Source organism: Chiloscyllium plagiosum, unplaced genomic scaffold (assembly GCF_037043375.1).
Source record: "Chiloscyllium plagiosum isolate Xiang-an unplaced genomic scaffold, Cpla_swu_hap1 HiC_scaffold_13, whole genome shotgun sequence".
Lineage (NCBI taxonomy): Eukaryota > Metazoa > Chordata > Chondrichthyes > Orectolobiformes > Hemiscylliidae > Chiloscyllium > Chiloscyllium plagiosum.
Window position 1 is genome coordinate 33,041,600 of NW_028270151.1, and position 21,583 is coordinate 33,063,182.

The 21,583-nt window shown below is 40.9% G+C and overlaps 1 protein-coding gene across 6 annotated transcripts in view; it reads right to left on the bottom strand.

The window, feature by feature from the left end:
• vwa5b2 (von Willebrand factor A domain containing 5B2) overlaps positions 1–21,583 on the bottom strand; it is a 167,272-nt gene that overhangs the window by 76,486 nt on the left and 69,203 nt on the right. For all 6 annotated transcript variants that reach the window (XM_043702443.2, XM_087993475.1, XM_043702439.2 and 3 more), the window contains exons 4-6: positions 17,111–17,272; positions 10,602–10,818; positions 8,628–8,791 (exon numbers count right to left, since the gene is read on the bottom strand). In XM_043702443.2, the coding sequence (XP_043558378.2) occupies positions 8,628–8,791; positions 10,602–10,818; positions 17,111–17,272 (543 nt within the window). The remainder of the gene's footprint in view (positions 1–8,627; positions 8,792–10,601; positions 10,819–17,110; positions 17,273–21,583) is intronic.

Sequence of the window (21,583 nt, forward strand, 5' to 3'; positions counted from 1 at the left end):
CCCAAAACCCCAAGCCACAGTCCAACTTTAATATAACGCAGCCAGGCCACCCAATATTACAATGGTTTGGAGTCAACTGCATGCCCAATTAGTTTTAATCTCCTCCTCCTGCCAGATTGCTAATGTTCACCCAGACTGTCTAAAATGAAACATTTTCTGAGGTAGTGTGATGAGCCATGATGTATCTGAGCTACTTATATTCCGAGTCACATGCTCCTGCCATTTGTTTTTTTAATGATGAGTGTCTCCCTGACATTTTGCATGTAGTATTTAACCGGTCCTTTTACATTTCCCTTTACCACCACTACTCCATCCATTAAAGTAATTGAGTTTTTCTGTCAAAGCAACCTCTTGTATATCCAATTAAATCTGCACTTCTAAAGCCCAATACTTAAATTCATCGACAAAAACAACATTGCCCTTATTATTATGCAGAACCATGTTGCACTCTGCTTAAACCCTGGGTGATTTATTGCATTATGCCTCAGATTGTCTGGAAACTCTTTAGATTCCTTCTGTCGGAAGCAATTCTGCTTAATACAGAAGCAGCAGAAATCAATCTGCAAGATTGACTTCAACTATTGATTATTTCTCCACTCATGTCTGTCTTGAATATTTAATAAAGATGATAAATAATTGCAGAACTGGGAAAAACAGAATTTCTTCCAGTTAAATTACGGTAAGTTTTTTTTTCATGTTTTACAGTGACAGATCTTTAACTCTTCAATTTTTTTCTCTAACACACATTTTCATTAAAGTCCTAAAATAATTGGATGAGGGAAGGGAGCTGGAATAAAACACAAATTGATTTATTTATTCTGTAGCAGGGTAATTACCCATAGTACTTAATCCAAAACAGTTGACATGCATTTCATTTGTGTCTAGGGTTATCAAGTCAAGTGCTACAAAGCATCGTATTTAACAAGGATTCTCTTTCGGTGATATAAAACATATATCATGGCATGTGTCCAAAGCTGCAAACCATAATCAACTATGTTGAGGGAGGGAAAAGAGGAGGAACACAAGAGACAAGGCTCATCATAAACACCAAGTACAGGAAGAGTTGAGTTGGGTAGAAACAGCATGTTTTAATAGAATGCTAACTTTTCTACTTCCTGTACTGTACTAAACAGAGCCGGGATGGTGGGTATGAAACCAGATTGCACCCAGAAATTGTAGTCAGTAAAAACTATTATGGAGGCTATCTGTGTCTACAGTTGTAGGCTTTGAAAATTTATACCTGTTTCAGCCAGGTTACAAAGAAGTGAGAGCAGTCAAATCTATCAGTTGTATGCAAATAACAGCATGGCTTTTAGTTCAAAAGAAGCTGGTATGATTTCCCACTAACACAGCTGGCTTATCTGCTTCTTGCTTCACCATTTCCAACTCTACATAATTTCTCTTCCCCCTTTGCCACCACATTGTGTGGCATACTTTGAACTTGCCTTACCTATATTCACCTCTGCCTCTCCCCGCACTCTCCAGCAGACCACAATTTGGTCCTCTGAACATCAGCCCTTTCATACAAACAGTCTCTCATTTTCCCAACATTGATCTGGTCCCACTGACTGCACCCTTTATTACAGTGTCATCGGTTCCCTGACCACACTCACAGCTCCTCAGCTGCAGCCTTTATAACAGGGTGTAATCCCAAACTCCTTCACCCAAACCCTCCCCTTAAATATCAGCGTCAAAGAGAAGGAATACGCAATGGACAGCAAAACTTCTTTTCAAGTTTCAGATCAAAACTTCATTCATGATTTGGTTTACACTTTAATATTTTCTTACTTAATTAAGAGCAGCTATCTAAAATACATGAGTTTGAATCATAATCTTTACCTCCTCAAAGTCTTTTAACCACTTAAATTAAATTAGAAGAACTTTTTTTTCCTGCACACAGGTGTCAATAGTTACTTTCAGCAGAATCCTGTTATTTTGGTAAAATCCATGTCACATTGAGAAATTTGTGAGGTCCAGCAACTTTTCTTGCCCCGTCTTACCAAACTCACCTCATTTAATGACTTACACCCCATTATGGGTGTCTCACATACAATTTCAGACCCATTCCTAGACAACTCACCATTCAGCAGATATCCTCCAACACACAGCCCTTGTGACCATGCCATCTTTATAGAGTCATAGAGTTATACAGAATGGAAACATACCCTTCAGTCCAGCTCATCTGTGCCAACCAGATATCTGAAACCAATCTAGTCCCATTTGCCAGCATTTGGCCCACATCCCTCTTACCCTTCCTATTCATATACTCATCCAATTGCCTTTTAAATTGTAATTGTACCAGCCACCATTACCTCCTCCAGCAGCTCATTCCATACACACACACATCACTCTCTGTGTGAAAAAAGTTGCCCTTAAGGTTCTTTTTGAATCTTTCCCCTCTCACCTAAAACTTATGCCCTCTAGTTTTGGACTCCCCTACCCTGGGACAAAAAATCTTGGCTATTCACCCCATCCATGTCTCTCGTGATTTTATAAACCTCTGTAAGGTCACCCCTCGGCATCCAACATTCCAAAAAAAACACAGCCTATTCAGCCTCTCCCTATAGATCAAACTGTCCAATCTCAGCAACACCCTTGTAAATCTTTTCTGAACCCTTTCAAATCTAGCAACATCTTTCCTTCAGCGGGGAGATCAGAATTCAATGCAATATTCTAAAATTGGCCACACCAATGTCCTTGTAAAGCCAGAACATGATGTCCCAACTCATATACTCAGTGTACTGACCAATGAAGGCAAGCGTGCCCAATGTCTTCTTCACCATCCTGTCTACCTGTCACTCCACTTTCAAGTAACCATGCATCTGCAGCCTTACGTCTCTTTGTTGGGCAACATCCCCCAGGATCCTACCATTAAGTGTATAAGTCCTACCCTGATTTGCCTTTCCAAAATGCAATTCCTCACATTTATCTAAATTGAACTCTATCTGCCACTCTTCGGCCCATTGGCCCACATGATCAAGGTCCCATTGTACTCTGAAATAACCACTACACCACTTATTTTGGTGTCATCTGCAAACATACTAATCACACCTCTTATATTAACTTACAAGTCATTTATATAAATGACAAAAGCAGTGGATCCAGCACCGATTCTCATGGCACACCACTGGTCACAGGCCACCAATCCAAAAAACAACCCTCTACCACTACCATCGGTCTCCTAACTTTAAGCCAATTTTGTATCCAATTGGCTAGCTCCCCCTGGATTCCATGTGATCAGTCCAATCTACCATGCAGAACCTTGTCGAACACCTTGCTGAAGTCTACTACTCTGCCTTCATCAAACTTCTTTGTTACCTCTTCAAAAACCTCAATCAAGTTTGTGAGACTTGATTTCCCATGCACAAAGCCAGGTTGACTATCCCTAATCAGTTGTTGCCTTTCCAAATACGTGTACATCCTGTCTCTCAGAATCCCCTCCAACAACTTACCCACTACTGATGTCAGGGTCACCGGTATATAGTTTCCTGGCTTTTCCTTATCACCTTTCTTAAATAATGGCACCACATTATCCACCCCTCAGTCTTCCAGCACCTCACCCATAGCTATTGATGTTACAAATATCTCAGCAAGGAGTCCAGCAATTTCTTCACTAGGTTCCCACAAAGTTTTGAGTTACACCTGATCAGGTCCTGGGAATTTATCTACCTTTATGTTTAGCAATGTCCAGCATCTCCTCTTTTTTAATATAGACACTCTTCAAGATATCACTGTTTATTTCCCAAGTTCTCTATTTTCCATGTCCTTCTTCACAGTAAATACAGAAAGAAAACTCACTTTGCCTGGGCAAACATTGTCAGTCTGGAGATGCCTGCACAATTGGTGACATATGCCCTGGAAATGACAGACTGGAGGACATGTACCTGGAGGCCTGCTGGATATGATGTGCTAATCCTGGCCTTCCTCCTTGCCTAGGACTAACAGTAGAGACCATGAAACCAGACCATGACACCATAGCCTGAGTTTAACATGCGGGCTATAGCAGCCTCAGCCATCTGCAGGAATGTTCAGCACAATGGGAAGAAGGTCAATGTCCCTGTCCACTAATTGTGTGTAAGACTGGAGGTTGGCAAACATGGTGCCACTGTTTAAGAAGGGTGGTAAAGACAAGCCAGGGAACTACAGACCGGTGAGCCTGACCTCGGTGGTGGGCAAGTTGTTGGAGGGAATCCTGAGGGACAGGATGTACATGATTTGGGATAGTCAACATGGCTTTATGCGTTTGAAATCATGTCTCACAAACTTGATTGAGTTTTTTGAAGAAGTAACAAAGAAGATTGATGAGGGTAGAGCAATAGATGTGATCTATATGGACTTCAGTCAGGCATTCGATAAGGTTCCCCATGGGAGACTGATTAGCAAGGTTAGATCTCATGGAATACAGGGAGAACTAGCTATTTGGATACAGAACTGTCTCAAAGGTAGAAGACAGAGGGTGGTGGTAGAGGGTTGTTTTTCAGACTGGAGGCCTGTGACCAGTGGAGTGCCACAAGGATCGGCGCTGGGCCCTCTACTTTTTATCATTTACATAAATGATTTGGATGCGAGCATAAGAGGTACAGTTAGTAAGTTTGCAGATGACACCAAAAATGGAGGTGTAGTGGACAGCGAAGACGGTTACCTCAGATTACAACAGGATCTGGACCAGAGGGGCTGAGAAGTGGCAGATGGAGTTTAATTCAGATAAATGCGAGGTGCTGCATTTTAGGAAAGCAAATCTTAGCAGGGCTTATACATTTAATGGTAAGGTCCTAGGGAATGTTGCTGAACAAAGAGACCTTGGAGTGCAGGTTCATTGCTCCTTGAAAGTGGAGTCGCAGGTAGAGAGGATAGTGAAGCTGGCGTTTGGTATGTTTTCCTTTATTGGTCAGAGTATTGAGTACAGGAGTTGGGAGGTCATGTTGCGGCGGTACAGGACATTAGTTAGGCCACTGTTGGAATATTACGTGTAATTCTGGTGTCCTTCCTATCGGAAAGATGTTGTGAAACTTGAAAGGGTTCAGAAAAGATTTACAAGGATGTTGCCAGGGTTGGAGGATTTGAGCTGTAGGGAGAGGTTGAATAGGCTGGGGCTGTTTTCCCTTGAGCATCAGAAGCTGAGGGGTGACCTTATAGAGGTTTATAAAATTATGAGGGGCATGGATAGGATAAATAGACAAAGTCTTTTCCCTGGGGTCGGGGAGTCCAGAACAAGAGGGCATAGGTTTAGGGTGAGAGGGGAAATTTTAAAAGAGACCTAAGGGGCAACCTTTTCACGCAGAGGGTGGTACGTGTATGGAATGGGCTGCCAGAGGATGTGGTGGAGGCTGGTACAATTGCAACATTTAAGAGGCATTTGGATGGGTATATGAATAGGAAGGGTTTGGAGGGATATGGGCCGGGTGCTGGCAGGTGGGACTAGATTGGGTTGGGATATCTGGTCGGCATGGACGGGTTGGACTGAAGGGTCTATTTCCATGCTGTACATCTCTATGACTCTATGACTCTAAGTGCAATGCTATCATCTTCCCTCTGATGCATCTCTATCTCTGTACCTCCCCCCACAAGGAACATTCACTCTTGTTATTACCTAGAGCATCTTCCCCACTCACTGTCATACATTCCCACCCCTGAAACCACTAACCCTACATGCCCTTTGCACTGCTTACTCACACACTCAAGGCACTTCCACACCAACATTTACAGTAACAGCTGTGCCACCCACTTTCAGCTCCTATAATACCTGCTGCTCTTTCTTTCCATGGAGGAAACAGCCCACAATACACCAGAAATACTGAAACAGCTCGTTGGCTGCCTGACATTCAGCACTTCATCTCTAATGAGGAGAAGATCCTGACTCTAACTGCCTTGGGCAGGCCCCAGACTGGTATTGAAGGCGATCCTTGACTTACTGTACAGGGACCCCCTGAGTGAAGGCTACCCCTTTGACTTGATTGAGGTCTGCTGACAAATATGCCAAGTTTCCTGGCTATGAGTTCATGTAAACAGCAAAGTAAAACAGTAATAATATAAGTTTGGGAACAGTGGCAGAGGGGGAAAGTCAAGAACAGGTAATGCAAGTCATGGATGCTGAGACCATGTAGGTAGGCTCAGACTGGGTGAGGATCAATTTAGGCGAAAGTGAGGACTGCAGATGCTAGAAACCAGAATTTAGGTTAGAGTGATGCTGGAAAAGCGCAGCAAGTCAGGCAGCATCCGAGGAGCAGGAAAATCAACGTTTCAGGCAAAAGCACATAATCAGAAATGGAGGCAGGAAGTCTCCTGGGTGGAGATATAAATGGAGGGGGGGGGGGGGCATGGAGCTGGGGAGAAGGTAGCAAAGAGTACAATAGGTGAATTGGGGTGGGGATGGAGGTGATAGGTCAGAGAGGAGGGTGGGGGAAGGTAGCAAAAAGTACAATAGGTGAATTGGGGTGGGGATGGAGGTGATAGTTGATGCCTTAACCCAATCAACTGGCATCTTGCCACTGCCTAGCAAGAACCTCACCATGCCACCTGCAATAAAAGATGGAATAGGATGTTCTTAACGATAAACTGGGCCTTGTCAGGCTCATTGCCCAATTCTATCTCTCATCTCACCAGAGCCCAAGTCAATCAAACTGCTGTAAGATTCTGCCCATTATGTCCCTTGGTTGTAGAAGTCACATGAAGCAGCAATGAATGGGCAATTTTATGGAAAAAATTTGGAGATATTTCTAGTTTACTGGCTTTAATGGCTTTCTTTTCCAAACTCCATGTTTCCAAACCCACCCACATTTCCAAATTTCTTCACCTAAAATGTTTCCATATTAAATACTGCTGCTACTTTCACTCTCGCAACAAGGCAATGGATCTGCTAAGTGGATTCATCACAACCTTCAATGTGCTCTGAAACTAACCTACCTTTTTCAACAGAGCAATAGTGAGTTTTAAAGCTGGATAAATATGGGATGTGGCAGTTGTGTGAACTCACCTCATACTCTGATATTCCTTCATTTTTTTCTCTCCACTTTTTTTATGTTCATGTTTTCTATATTGTGTAAAATTCAAATTCTCTTTTCTGGTGATTTTGCATGGATGGGAAGGGTATTTGTTACAATCCCTACAGGACCCATGAAGGAATCACTAATTAATCTCCCTCGTGAGGTAGTGAAGTATGAGTTCCCTTGGTAACAGGCAATGGCATGCCCAGCTGGAACTCATCACCCACGCACTTTTGGGCCCTTTTGTGGTGCAGCGGTAGTGTCCCTTCTCTGGACTGGGAGGACCAGGTTCAAGTCCCACCTGCACCAGAAGCATGTAATAATATCTCAGAACAGTTCGATTAGACAATAAAAAAAAGCAGACATCTGGTCTGATTACTGAAGGTATTTAATAGCTAATAAAATAAACAAAAATGTCACAGTGATTTGATGGTGGGAACATCACTAAGTTGTGTGTGGTAACACTTCTGGGTATAAAAAATAGCAGAGCCCCTACCTCTGAGCCAGGAGGTCAATGTTCGAGTCAATGTTCGAGTCAATGTCATAGCATCCCTGAACAGGTTGAGTAATTAAAAAAAGCAGACCCAGTTTGCTCTTGTGGTGCAGTGGTAGTGCCCCTCCCTCTGAGCCTGAATACTCAGGTTCATGTACTACCTACTCCAGAGCTATGCAATTGCATTTCTGAGAAAGGTTAATTTGGAAATATTTATAAGTAAAGCAGAGCTAGAGTCATGGTGATTTGTTGGTGGAGGAAACTGTTCCATTGTGTAAAAGAGCACTTCTCAATATAAAATGATAAAGTTAATATAAAGCAGTAACAGTGGCTACATGAGTAGTGGCTAAAACAAAAATGTCATGGTGATTTGGTAATAGGAGAAAAATGCCGCTCTGTCACGTGCAAGAGCACTATAAGCTAAAAAAAATCAGATTCACGATATATTTAAAAAACAAGCCGACACAGTGGTGGCTCTATTGTCTTGTGGAACAGTAAATGACATTCCTTTCCAGTTGAGATTTCCCAGTTATTACAGTACTCTTCTATTATTCATTCATTCATGGGATGTATCACTGCTGGTTAGCCTAGCATTTGTTGCCCGTCCCTCACTGTCCTGGAGAAGTTGCTGGTGAGCTGCTTTTGTAAACCATTGCGGTATTTCCAGTGTAGGAATATCCACAGTGCTGTTAGGAAGAGTGTTGCATGAATTTGACTCAGTGATGGTGAAGAAATTGTCTGTATTATAAGTATTTAATCTCCCAATTAAAATTTCCTTCTGTATAATTAACTTTGAAATAAGCATGCCTTTTTCTTAATTATTTTCAATCAAGTAAAAGGCGTCATTACAAATTCAAAATCTGCTGATGCCCTTGAACACCAAATACTCAATAACTATTGAAACTAAACTATTTCAATTGATCATGTATCCTATATTAGCTCCCATAAATAAAAGAATTACTATAAGAAAATGGCAATGTCCACTTAAAGGATTCTATCTATCAGACCATTTCTCTGTCATGTTATAGTTTCTGATGGAAAAAATGGATTTCTTCAGTAAGTATTCAATTAATGATTCTTTGCATAAGAAGAGAGTGATAAATATTGTTACTAAAAGGCTTTGATAGATTTTATACTGTGAAGTCTCTTACCTGCTAGGAGACAGGGACCTCGCACCAACATCTCAAAGCTAAATTCATATGGTACTGGGTTTAATACTTGTTCAGTTACGATCTCTGGTAAACTGCGGTGTCCACCAGTCGAGGACTTTTCTGCTTTCAACCCTCCTGCTCCAAAACAACCAGTTGAGCTAAAACTGTAAATTTATTTTTAAAATGTTAGTGGAGTGGTGGGGGAGAACACACACAAAAATTAAGTTGAAACTAACATTTAGAAAAAAAAAACAAAAGTAGTTTTTTTAATAATCCTAATTTATGCCTTTCCATGCATCGGTCTCCTGAATAAATGGTCAGAATAGTGGCCATTGATTGTTAGCTCAAGGTTCTGGTTTGGAAACCTCAGGATTAATGATTGCTGTGTTGCCTGTATGATAAATACTGGTCCCCAGATGAAACTAAACTGGGGCCTAAAGATTTAATGTGTCAGGTTCAGCATAAGAGGTAAAGCATAATATAGGAAAAGACAAATTTTTAAATTCTAAACTTACAATGGTCAAACTTTGTTACTTCAGCTAAGGCTCCCGATTTAGTCCCGACTTGAATATTTCTTTCTTTTAGTGTAGCAGAGATTATTTCCTGCTGGGCTTGCAGTGCTTTCAAATTCATGAACAAAACAAAACGTCTCCCATGCATTGTAATAATGTGGTCCAATATCAGAATCCCTACAGTGTGGAAACAGGCCCTCCATCCCACTAAGTACACACTCAGACCCCCTTCTGAACAGCATCTCACACAAACCCAACCCTAAACCTATGCATGTGACCCTACATTTCCCATGTTTAAGCCACTTAGCTTGCACATCCCTCAACACTATGGGCATAGCATGGCCAATCCACCTAACCTGTAGTGGCTCAGTGGTTAGCACTGCTGCCTCAAAGCACCAGGGACCCATGTTTGATTCCTTCCTCGGGTTTCCTCCCACAGTCCGAAGATGTGCAAGTCAGGTGGATTGGCAATGCTAAGTTACCCATAGTGTTCAGGGATGTGTTGGTTGGGTGCATTAGCTATGGTTACAGGAGTGGGATGCTCTTTGGAGGGTTGGTATAGACTCGTGGGGCCAAATTGCCTGTTTCCACACTGACTACTCCGAGGGAACCAATGCAGACAAGGGGAGAATGTGCAAACTCCACACAGACAGTTGGCCGAGGGTAGAATCAAACTTGAGTCCCTGATGCTGTGAGGCAGCAATACTAACCACAATGTCAGCCTATCAGTGCAACAAAAAGTACACACGTTTGAACAAGTGCATTCTAAATGATATAATTCACCCAATTTCAGTTGCTTCCATCTAATGGAATCAAGGCAGTAGCGTTTACAGTGATGTTAGTTCATGTACCATTTGGTGAAACAAGCACACAAACATACCAGCCATCCTCTCTTGGGTAGGACATTGAGTAGATTGGCTAAATCACCAAACCATTTCAAACAGGAAACCTTTTCCAAAATGCAAACTAGGGCCCGATGCCACAGGATCCACATGACAACAGCATATGCCACTGGACAAAATGGGTTCCCAGGAATACTGCAAAGTCATGGGTGGTGGGGTTGGGTGGGGGGCACAAGAGTGGATTTGAACTCTCCTCAATCAAGGTGAAATGAGCAGGGGAGTACTTAACACAGAATTCCTCTAATTCCGTTGGCTAATCTATCTCGCAGAGATATGCATAGGACACCAAGGAGGCCTGAGAGGCCACAAAACTATTAAAGTCCGAAAGGCAAATGAGCTCTGTTGTCCTGAGCTCTTCCCAAACCCCAGCGACCACAATTTCCCAATTCTGTTGTTGGCAGCTTTATCTTGGTGCCAGTGAGTGATTTCCACACTGTCTAATCTTTATCCCTGATATGCTTTTTGAGACCTCCATATGCCGTTGAAAGGTTTTTCTGCATTAGATTCCAGGGATGAATCTGAAATCTGGGTATGAAACTTAAAAATGTTTTAAGACTTACTCTTGTTCATCACTTTTTGCAGACTCAATCTTCCCCTCATTGCTGCACACCAGAGGCATTAACACAGAAGAGAATACCACTTCCATTGTGCCATTTTGTTGTGTCTGAGGTTCCACTGTGGTACTGAGAAATATTGTCATGGTTTCCAGAGAGCCAATCATCCCAGTGCTAACGATGAAGGTTGTTCTCTGCATATCTTCATCCAATATCAGATGACCTATGCATTAACATGGTGAAGACTCAAGCATCCATTAACAAGTATTCATAAAATGTATTCATAAGTAGGGTTTTTTTATGTCCAAGTCCTTAGAAAGTGAAACTAGGAATCTTAATTGGAAATAACCTGCTAAAAATATTTAGGACAGTGATTTGTTTTTGACAGGAAGTGAAGGAAGAGTTAGATTGTTCACTCACATCACAAGCTGCTATGTTTGAATTCACATGTAAATCATAAAATCCCTCCAGTGTGGGAGTAGGCCATTTGGCTGATCAAGTTCACTACAACCCTGCAAAGAGCACCCCACGCAGACACACAGCATCTCTATAATCCTGCATTTCCCGTGGATGATCCACCTGACCCACATATCTTTGGACTGTGGGAGGAAATCCATACAGACACTGGAAGAACGCGCAAACCCCTCACAAATAGTTGCCTGAGGCTGGAATTGAACTCAGATCCCTACTACTGTGAGGCAGCAGTGCTAATCACTTAGCCACCATACTGCCTAATGATGCCATACTCATTTTGGGCAACTGGCTTTGTATCTCCCTATGTTACAAAGACCTTCAAATTCCAGGTACACATTACAGTGCATGTCAGAAGCTTGTGACTCACAGAAAACATATTTAAAAGACGGGAAAATGGTAAACTCAGACAAAAAGTGGGTTTGATTGATGCAATGCATAAAGAAAAAAAAATCAGACAATTCCTATCTGCTACATTAGGTTAATGCCCAACCAAGAAAATTAAAAGATTCCACCTCCTCTATTCAGACAAACTGTCAGCTAAAGTTGGGCTCATAGAATTGAAAGCAAACTATTATCCTGGTTAAATAATTACCCAAGCAGGATACAGAGAGAAGGAATTATAAGCAGGTACTCCAACTAACAGAATCTATGTCTTGGGCCTCAACTATTTACCATACTTATTAATGACTGAGATGATGTGATAGAATGCCACATTTCCAAATTTATTGATGACACAAAGAATGCTGGCATTATAGGCAGTCTGGATGGAAGAGTAAAATGCAAAAAGACATTAATGGATTAAATGACTACATGAAACACGGCAAATGTATCTAAATGAGGTCATTCACTTTGGATCCAAAAAAGATAGAACAGGGCACTTTCTAAATGATGGAAAGCTCATAGCAGTGGACATCTAAAGAGATTGGGTTGAGGTATACAGATGATTAAGATGTGTTGACAAGGTGCAGAAAATTACCAACAAAGCTCATCAAATACTGCCTTTATAAGTAAAGGGAAATAAAATTGCACTGAAGACATACAAAGCCCTGGTAATACAAAATTAAGAGTACTGTTAGCAATTCTATGCATCACAACATTGGAAAGACATTTGGTCTTGGAGAGAGTACAGCATGGATTTATCAGGATAGCTGTGGACCCAGGTCAAATTATGATGAAAGATTATTCAAACTAGGACTGTATTCCCTATAATGTAAAAGGTCAGGGCATGGTTTAATTGAGGTTTTCAATATATTGTAATGTAAGAGGTTTGAGCCAACAATGGATAACAGACTTGTCTCTTCATAAGAGAGAGTCAATTGGTTATGTATAACTTGAAGGTGACCACTCCACAAGTATTGGATAAGGGAAGGAGGAAGGCCTCCATGACTACTACGGCCAGCATAGCAATTGAACCCATACTGTTGGCTTTTACTCTGTTCCACACAATAGTTATCTCTATAAGTGAATTAATTGACACCCCCTTTCAAAGTCTCTCTGCCTTTAATAGACAATCCCTTATTTTGAAATGATCGCAGAAAGTGCAGGTTGTTGTTTATTCAGTCTTTAAAGGGACTATTCTACTAAGTACTGATGAATTATGTATTTTAAATTAGAGTGGTATGTTTTCTTTTCAGGCCGGTTTATTGCTGTATTTGCAACTGATCCATTACTGGATTAATATGTGCAAACACTTTAATTAACAATTCTAAGTATGCAAGATTGATTGTATACGGGAATTTCAGAACCTCAGGCAACTCCTTTAATAAATTTAATGTGCGATTTTAAACTGTAACCTAATGCAAATCTGTTTGAGATGAGAAACATAGTTTTGTACATGTTTCTTTAATGTTAATTGTTGAAGAAGGCAAAGTTCATAGGAGCTATGATTAATCAACAGAGATAAAGTGAAGTACTACATTTTGCCAAGAACAGAGAACAGGAAACTAAATGGAATAGATCATCAAAGGGATCTGGAGGTACAAGTCATTTAGCAGAGTGACGCAGGTACACAAGGTCATGAAAGAAACCAAGATGAATCCTAGGGTTTATTGTAGAGAGATAGAATTAAAATGTGAAAAGGCTATGCTACATTTATATCAACCTTGGGCTAGATCACACCTAGTATACTGCATACAATTCTGGTCAACATATTATATAAAATATTAAGGACCTGGAGAGGATGCAAAAAGGATTTACAAGAATGATACCAAGAATGCAAGGTTATATCTAACAGGAGGGAGTGCACTGGTGGGGTGTCTTCTGGGAAAAAAAAGGATGACGGCTACATGAATTAAGCATCTTAGAATTCTGAAAATCTTTGATACGGTGATTTTGCAGAATTTTCTCTACCTAAAAATTGATGAATCTTCACCAATGAATCTGACATTGTTTGGTGGATTTGATTTTCTTCATTCACAGAATGCGAGCATCATTGGCCAGGCCGGCATTTATCACCCAAAGGGTAGTTAAGAGTCAACAACATTGTTGTTGATCTTGAGTCACATATATGCTAGACCAGGTAAGGACAGTAGTTTCCTTCCCTATAGGATATTAGTGAATCAGAATGGTTTTTCCCAACAGGCAACAATGACTTATGGTCAACATTAGTCTCTTCATCCCAGATTTTTTTTATTGAATTCAAATTTTACCATGATAGGATTTGAACTTAGGTTCCCAGGATATTACCTGGGTCTCTGGGTTAATAATCCAGTGACAATGCCACTAGTCTATCACCTCCCCATTTGCTATCACCATACCTTTTCAAGATAGGGATCTGTGGGGCTTGGTAAGTCTAGTATGGGACAGGAAAACCACTTGGTAGTCTAATGTTAAGAGGCTCTTGTCTTAAACAAGATATGGTTTATTGTATGATATCTGCGTCTGTTGAAGACGTATCAATGAACCCAAATGAACCAATGAACTCTCTTCAGTGTCGATAGCAGTGAAAACCATTTGTCTCCATCCAGTATAGTCACAAGTTTCCATCTTGCAGGCAGTATGAAACAAAGTTCTTCTGCTGATATTACTGATCTCAATGAATGCTGTCTTCTGTTTGGGTTCTGCCATGAGTCAAGAGAGCCCTATGAAATGTTTTATCTGTTGTCCTTTGAACTGTTGCTGCATAATCATTCAGTCACAAAATATTCATTGATCTGTTGCCTGTTCTACCTCATGAATCTCCTTATGTAAGTAGATGTTTGATTTCTTCTTGCTTTATGGCTGTGTCCTAATTGGCACGTTTTTACAAACCATTATTTTTAAATGCTGGGCCTTTCAGGTTTTCTTGTCTGACAGCTTTGACGATGACTGTTACCATCTGATGTCTGTTCTACTCACTGTACTAGCTTCTAATATGAATCTTTCAAGATTTTGAACTTCAGGAATACAATGGATTGATCTGTCTATTTCCAGACTTCTTCTTTGCTCACTAACGGTATGACTTACTCTTGAGTCAGTTCTTCTTTTGCCTATTGAAAGCTTCTGGACATCTTTCAGCGTTTACATGCTTTGATGCCAATGACAGTTTATCGGACGACTACCCAACACTTTGAAATGGCATTTTGAGATATCAAGTAAGAACATTTGACCCTTAAAAGAGCAGAAGAAGGGAAAAATGGTTCTGGATGGGATTCCTCGCACTTTTCATTTTCACCAATGGTCATCTGAACCATGGGAACACCTCAGACTGAATCTTTTTATACTCAAGAATCAAATATTCTAAATCATAGTGAATTATTACTCTTGGTGAATCGTTGTCAAATGACTGCATGGCCCAGCCTCAGTAACATTTATTGTAATGCTCAAGGTAATTATTGCCAAACATGCATTGCTAATTTAGTTATATAGGATAACAGCATAAAGTTTGTAAATGACGGCTTAAATTACTTCACTGAGACCTCTCCATATCACCAGTTTGCCAGGTGCATACAGATCACTCCGAAGAGTTGAGGGGTAACCTTATAGAGATTTACAAAATCATGAGAGGCATGGATAGGATAAATAGACAAAGTCTCTTTCTTGGGGTGGGGGATTCCAGAACTAGAGGGTATAAGTTTAGGATGAGAGGGGAAAGATATAAAAGAGACCTAAGGGGCAACTTTTTCACTCAGAGGGTGGTATGGCATATGGAATGAGCTGCCAGAGGAAGTGGTGGAGGCTGGTACAATTACAGCATTTAAAAAGCATTTAAACGGTTTATGAATAGAAAGGATTTGGAGGGATATGGGCCAGGTGCTGGCAGATGGGACTCGATTGGGTTGGGATATCTAGTCGGCATGGACATGTTGGACCGAAGGGTCTGTTTCTGCGCTGTACATCTCCATGACTCTATGACTCTATAGCTCTATCAGTTAAATGGGGCTCTGCTCCACATAAGATAAAGAAGAATAATGACAACTCTTTAGCATCTGTTAAATTATCACTCTGAGCCATTGCAGAATGGTCTTACTCCAGCAGAAGTCTTGAAGGACAGGAGTTTATGTACACCACCTGACCATTCCAATTGCCGTCAACCATGTCTTAAGGTTGCAGAATAAAGAACACCACCAAATGCCAACCAGACCATGAGTTATATTTATTCCCAAAAGGACAAGCCTTACCAGTATTTCAACTGGGGCTCACTGTGGGTCTGTGACCAGAAACTACAAGGTCACTAAGTTCATCAATTGGTCAAAGACAAGGCATTGTTTGTGCTGATGTAATGTAATTTGTTCCTCTAAATTACAGAATGTAAGGTACAAATTGTGAGTCAGTTGAGTTGGATAAAATCCCAATAAGCAAAATGAGACCATTTGAAGTCCTTATTTTTGCAGGTTAATTGAAATTATTTTGTCCTGTTGCACTTTTTGACAGTGATTTGCTTGTTGATGGACTTTCAGTACTCAGAGCGAGGGAATTTTTTTATTTTTACTTGGAATGTGGGGATGTCTAATGGCTGTCCTCAAGCTTTGACCTTCACTGCAAACTACTCCACACCACCACACAATGCCCACTGACAACCTCTTTTTCTGTATCTTCCTGCAAGGGTTAAATATAGTTCGATATATGAATAATTTGGGGCTCTGACAACTGAGAGGGTTGACAAAATGAAGTGGCGATACTGATGCTACTGAAGGCCACAACCTGATTCCCACCATAAGCCATTTGAGCCTCTTGCAGATGAACCATTTGCAAATGAAAGCATTCCCAGCAGGCAGGCTGTGAAGAATGATTTGATTCCTTTACTGTAACCTGAACACATGCTTGGCTTATTGCAGTGACCCCATCATACCATTCTTGCCTCATCTGAGCTGCAGACACAGTGGTGCTGAAGAGGTCAATGTGACATTTAGAAAGTAAGGCTATAGATGGGTAGCTGTTGCCCCCAATGGGAGCACGTCTCTGGGAAAGGGGCACGGTGGTGAGACCAATTCCAAGGGATAATCTACCAAGTTTCTTTCAGAGTTTCCCCATACCTCTAAGCCCAACCCCACCTCCAAAGACATCTTACAGGGTCTGGGAAAAGTTCAAGCCAGTATTTCCACATATGGAGAATAGGACTAGAGGCCATCAATATAGGATAATCAGCAAAATAAATCAAGCCGGATTCAGGAGAAACCTCAATCTAACGAATCATGAGAATGTGAAAACTGCTACCATAGGTAATAGCATTTAAGGAGAAATGGTTGAAAAAAAAGGAATAGAGATTGATGCTGAGGAAAGACAGATGTGGAGCAACAGAGCAACGTAAACACTAGTACAGATGGTTTGGATAAAATGGCCTGCTTTTGTTCTGTATATCTATGTAAAACTGTGTTCTCCTGAGCTTGCCCCCTATCTAATGAGAATGATATAGAATAAGATTAATTAGACCAATCTTGAACTAATGTTCTTACACAGGAACATCAATGCAGACACTCTGTACACATCCATACAGGCTTATTGTAATTATCAACGCACAAAAATATGCACTGCAATATATGAGCTTTGAATACATTTGTGGTCAAACATTCTATACAGCAGATGAGACAATGATTGGAATGTAATCTCCCACCTTGACTTACCATTGTTACACTGTAGAGCTAGGTTTACATGGCTGCAACAGTCAAAACAGCAATCTTCTGCTCTACCCCGATTCTTTATCTGAATCGTTACAGATTTTCCTGCTGTCAAAGCTTCAAAGGCGACCACTGTTTCGGATTCCTCCAGCAGGTAAACAAACACCCCTAAGAGAAAACAGTACATGGAACTAATAATTATATGCTCATAGCTACATTGTATCATCAGTCACATATCAGGTCACATGGAACTGGGGTCTGAGTGACAAAGGTTCTAGTGAAGTCCAGCTCAATCAGGCCTCTGTAAAACTGTAAATAGTTAATACATTCTCATCACTTTGCCCTAACATAGTGTGCAGTCCTTATCTCTTGAAGCCTCCCAGAACCGACTTGTGATATTTAAACACAGTGACAGTGGTAGTGAAGGTGTATGAGGGATGCCAGCAGATGCTGATAAAGGTGAGAGTGACCGAACCTTGCCCCAGCCCAGAGCAATGCCCACAGCAGTAATCAGCCCAACTCACAATTGCCAGATCCCCATGACAGCTGACTGGAAGTGCACAAAACGATGACAAACCCTTACTTTCATTCAAGCTCCTGGTGCATATGAAAAGCATCAATTGCATTACCTGCTGGAGAAACTGACATCATTGATTCAATCAGGACAGGGCCACATCCAGACTAGCTCAGAAGCCAGAAAGTGGGAATGTCATTATTCTCCTATTTACAATTGGCAACTGCTCTGCCAATATTTTAAGACAGCAAGTGATTAATGACAGATCCCCTAAATATCATAAAGTCCTCAAAGCCTTTGATTCCTACTGCTATTTTCAAAGGAAAGTTCCCATAAATCATAGAAAATTTGACACAGATATCCAGTGCCCTGCAGCAAAATATTATTCCTACGCTAATAATCTCAACTGGCCCCCAGTTAAATGAGAGAGCCCTACAACAAATCAGAGTGAAAGGGCAGAGTGAAAAGGCACTGCCATTCATTGCCATTACTCCATGGCTGCACTTTGGCAAAGACCCTCACCCAGACATAAATGGAGACTGTCAACTTCTGCAGGGGGATTCTGCTGTAGCAGAAAACTTCCAATACCAGCTCAAAGATTTAAAGGAACGCCCGTTTTATTGATCAGAGTCCATGAAATGGAAGGTGAACATGAAGTGCCCTTTCTGGATGAGGTCACAAAGTCTAAGCAGGATTTTTGGCATGTTGACATTATAATCTTCAACCACGTAACGACTTTCAATTTAGACACTGAGCAGGGGTGGTAATTATTCCTGACACAGTACAGTGGCTGAAGCTTGATTTTCTCCAGACATCAACTATATGACACTTCAGTGCAGAGGGCCTTCAACTGAAGAAGTGGGAATGTTGACTGTTGCAATTCAATGTAATGAAGAGAAATTACAAAACTTGATTCAAAATCAGGAGTGCTTATTATTGAGCCAGGCAACTTGCTGAAACTTATAACTTGCCCAGAATGTGGAGGAACTAAACAATGGGGACAAATGGAAAAATTCAGGTGAGAATTTCCAGAATTATTAACTGGCCTGGGAAGCTGTATATGTCTTTCCATATTACACTAAGGCCAGATGCCAAAAGGTATGTCTATTCATTCCAAGAACGTTTCCACACCTGTACTTAAAGGAGGGATAGAGGAAATTGATCCATTGCTACACCAAGAGGTAATGCCACTGGTAACTCAAAAAGGCTTTGCTTATGACTCATTACGTGTGATGCATTGTGGAGTGTATCCAAGGTAAACAGCAAACCCCTGCAGACACATTTTCCCACATTCCCATGGGGAAACCTACACAAAACAATGTACATTTCGTTGAAGATGTGGAGTCATGTACTTCCTTGACTACCTTACTGGCCACAACCCAGAAACTAGAGGAAATTTGAACAGCCCAGAAAGCTGATGCTAAGTATGCACAGTCACAGGAGTTTTTTTTTAATTGCAGAATGGACAGCGCAAATTCCTAGCAACTATATTTGGAAAGAGTACTCATAACAACGTAGCTACCTCAACCTCCTACATGACTTGCTGGTCTACCACAAAAGATTTATAATTCCCAAAAATGTCAAGAAGTATGTTAGTGACAATTTCAATGGAAATGGACTAGTGGTCAAATGTATATTGGCTATGGAGGACAAATTTATGGACCTTTTTTTAATATTATGCGTCACAAAACTGACAAAAAATACTTTACGATCTCACAAACTTTGGTAGTTTATTTATTTTGTTATGATTCAGTAAAATTGGATCAGATGAGCTGGACCGAAGGTTCTGTTTCCATGCTGTACATCTCTATGACTCGCTGACACAAGGATTTCTGCAAACCAGGCTGCACAGACAGTTCAACAATAATGCAGGGTGGCCAAACTGTGGTAGAGGTGACTCTGATATCTGATCAGTAGGGGCTGGAGGCTGCTTCCTAACAAGACTAAGTTCCCTTGATGTCTCCCACTCAATTCTAAATTCCTTCAGCTTGGGTTCCCCTCGATGTCTTCACCCATAACTATCACCCTGATTCATCTTAATCTCTCTCACCCTTGGTTGCCAATCAATATCTCTCTGTCATCTCCCTCTCTTTGTCCATCTCACCCTTGACCTCTCATTCTTGACCCCACACAGTCTCTTTATTGCTTTCCCTTAATTCATGCTTTTTCTTTCCCTCATCCTACATTCTCTATCTCCTGATATCTCGGTAGAGGAGGACTAGGAGATGGAAATCAAAGAGGAGGAGGCTACAATGACAGAAGAGGAAGTCACAGTTGTGGAAGAAGAGATGGAAAGGAGCACAAGGAACAGGAGAATGAGGTGAGGAGCAGGTGGATGCCAATGCAGAAGAGGAACAGGACGACATCAACAAGAATGAGGAGATTTGGGAGCACAGGAGGACGTTGAGGTGACATTGTAGAAGATGATTGTGGAAGTGCAGGAGAAAGAAGATATCGAGGTGGTAGAGAAGGTTGAGTTAGTTGAGGAACAGGTCAAGGGGCTGCAGGAGTGGGAGGAAGCTAAGGTATGGCAGAAAGCAGATGAAGGCTGAATCAGTACAGTAGCAAGATGAGGTTGAAATGGCACAGAATCAAGTTGAAGTGACACCGGAAGAGTCAGTGTGCAGAAGATATGAGTTGACCAAATCATTACATGCTATCTTTGCAGGGTTCATGAAAGAGTACCACTAAAAGGAGTGCCTGCAGAGCTCAAGCATATCATTAAAAGCACGATTAGGTTCAGATAACAGGAGGAATCCAGCTCATTAAAAACTGATGCTGATCTTGATTCAGATATCTTTTAGGGTTCTTATCACTTTTATGGTTTTCATTGGTTTAATTTATGGTCATTGGTGGTTTTATGAATCTCATCTTTTTTATTGAATAATGTATTTATCCTATTTGTTACTGATTTTATAGTTTTTATAATTCTCATTTTTATAATTTTTTTTGGTTTTATAGATTTGCTGTAATAGGTCGTGGAGGCTGAAAAGTGTTTTTTTTCTCAAAGGAAAATTCTTAATTGCTATTAATTTCTGTGCTGTGCTTTTACTATTGCCTTTTTTCAACGTATAGGTAGCTGATTGCATTACATGTCAATTGATGCCTTTGAGAGTTTTGACGATGCCTTTGAGAGCTTACCTAAGAGCTTCATTTCAAAAGCTTTGAAAGCTCCCGGATATCTTTCAGAGTTTTCATGCTTCAATACCAATGGCAGTTTATTGGACGCCTAACCAGCACTTTGAAATGGCACTTGAAAGTATCAAGCAAGTACATTTGTTAACTATGCTATTTACAAGGGCAGTAACAGCAAACATTTTTTGGTTGGAATTCCTTGCAATATTCATGAACAGGACCATAGGAAACCACCAATGGTGCCCTTGTTATCGTCTGAAAATGGGACGTCTCAGACTGGATTGTTTTTATATTCAAGAATCAAACATTCTGAATCATTGTGAATTATTACCCTCAGTGAATCATGATCAAATGGACGGGGTAAATCGACAAGGTCTTTGCCCCGGGTGGGGCCCAGAACTAGAGTACATAGGTTTAAGGTGAGAGGAGAGAGATTTAAAAGGGACTTAAGGGGCAACTTTTTCACATGGAATGAGCTGCCAGAGAAAATGGTGGAGGCTGATACAATTACAACATTTAAAAGGCATTTGGATAGGGATATGAATAGGAAGGGTTTAGAGAGATAAGGGCCAAATGCTGGCACATGGGACTAGATTAATTTTGGATATCTTGTCGGCATGGACGAGTTGGACCAAAGGTCTGTTTCCATGCTGTAGATCTCTATAACTCTATGACTGCATTACCCCTGTACCAATAACAGTTATTGCAATGCTTCAGGTAATTATTGCCAAACATACATTGCTAATTTAGTGATATAACAGCATGCAGTTGGTAAATGACAGTTTTAATTGCTTCACTGAGACCTCTAGCCTTCTCCATACAGGAGAAGG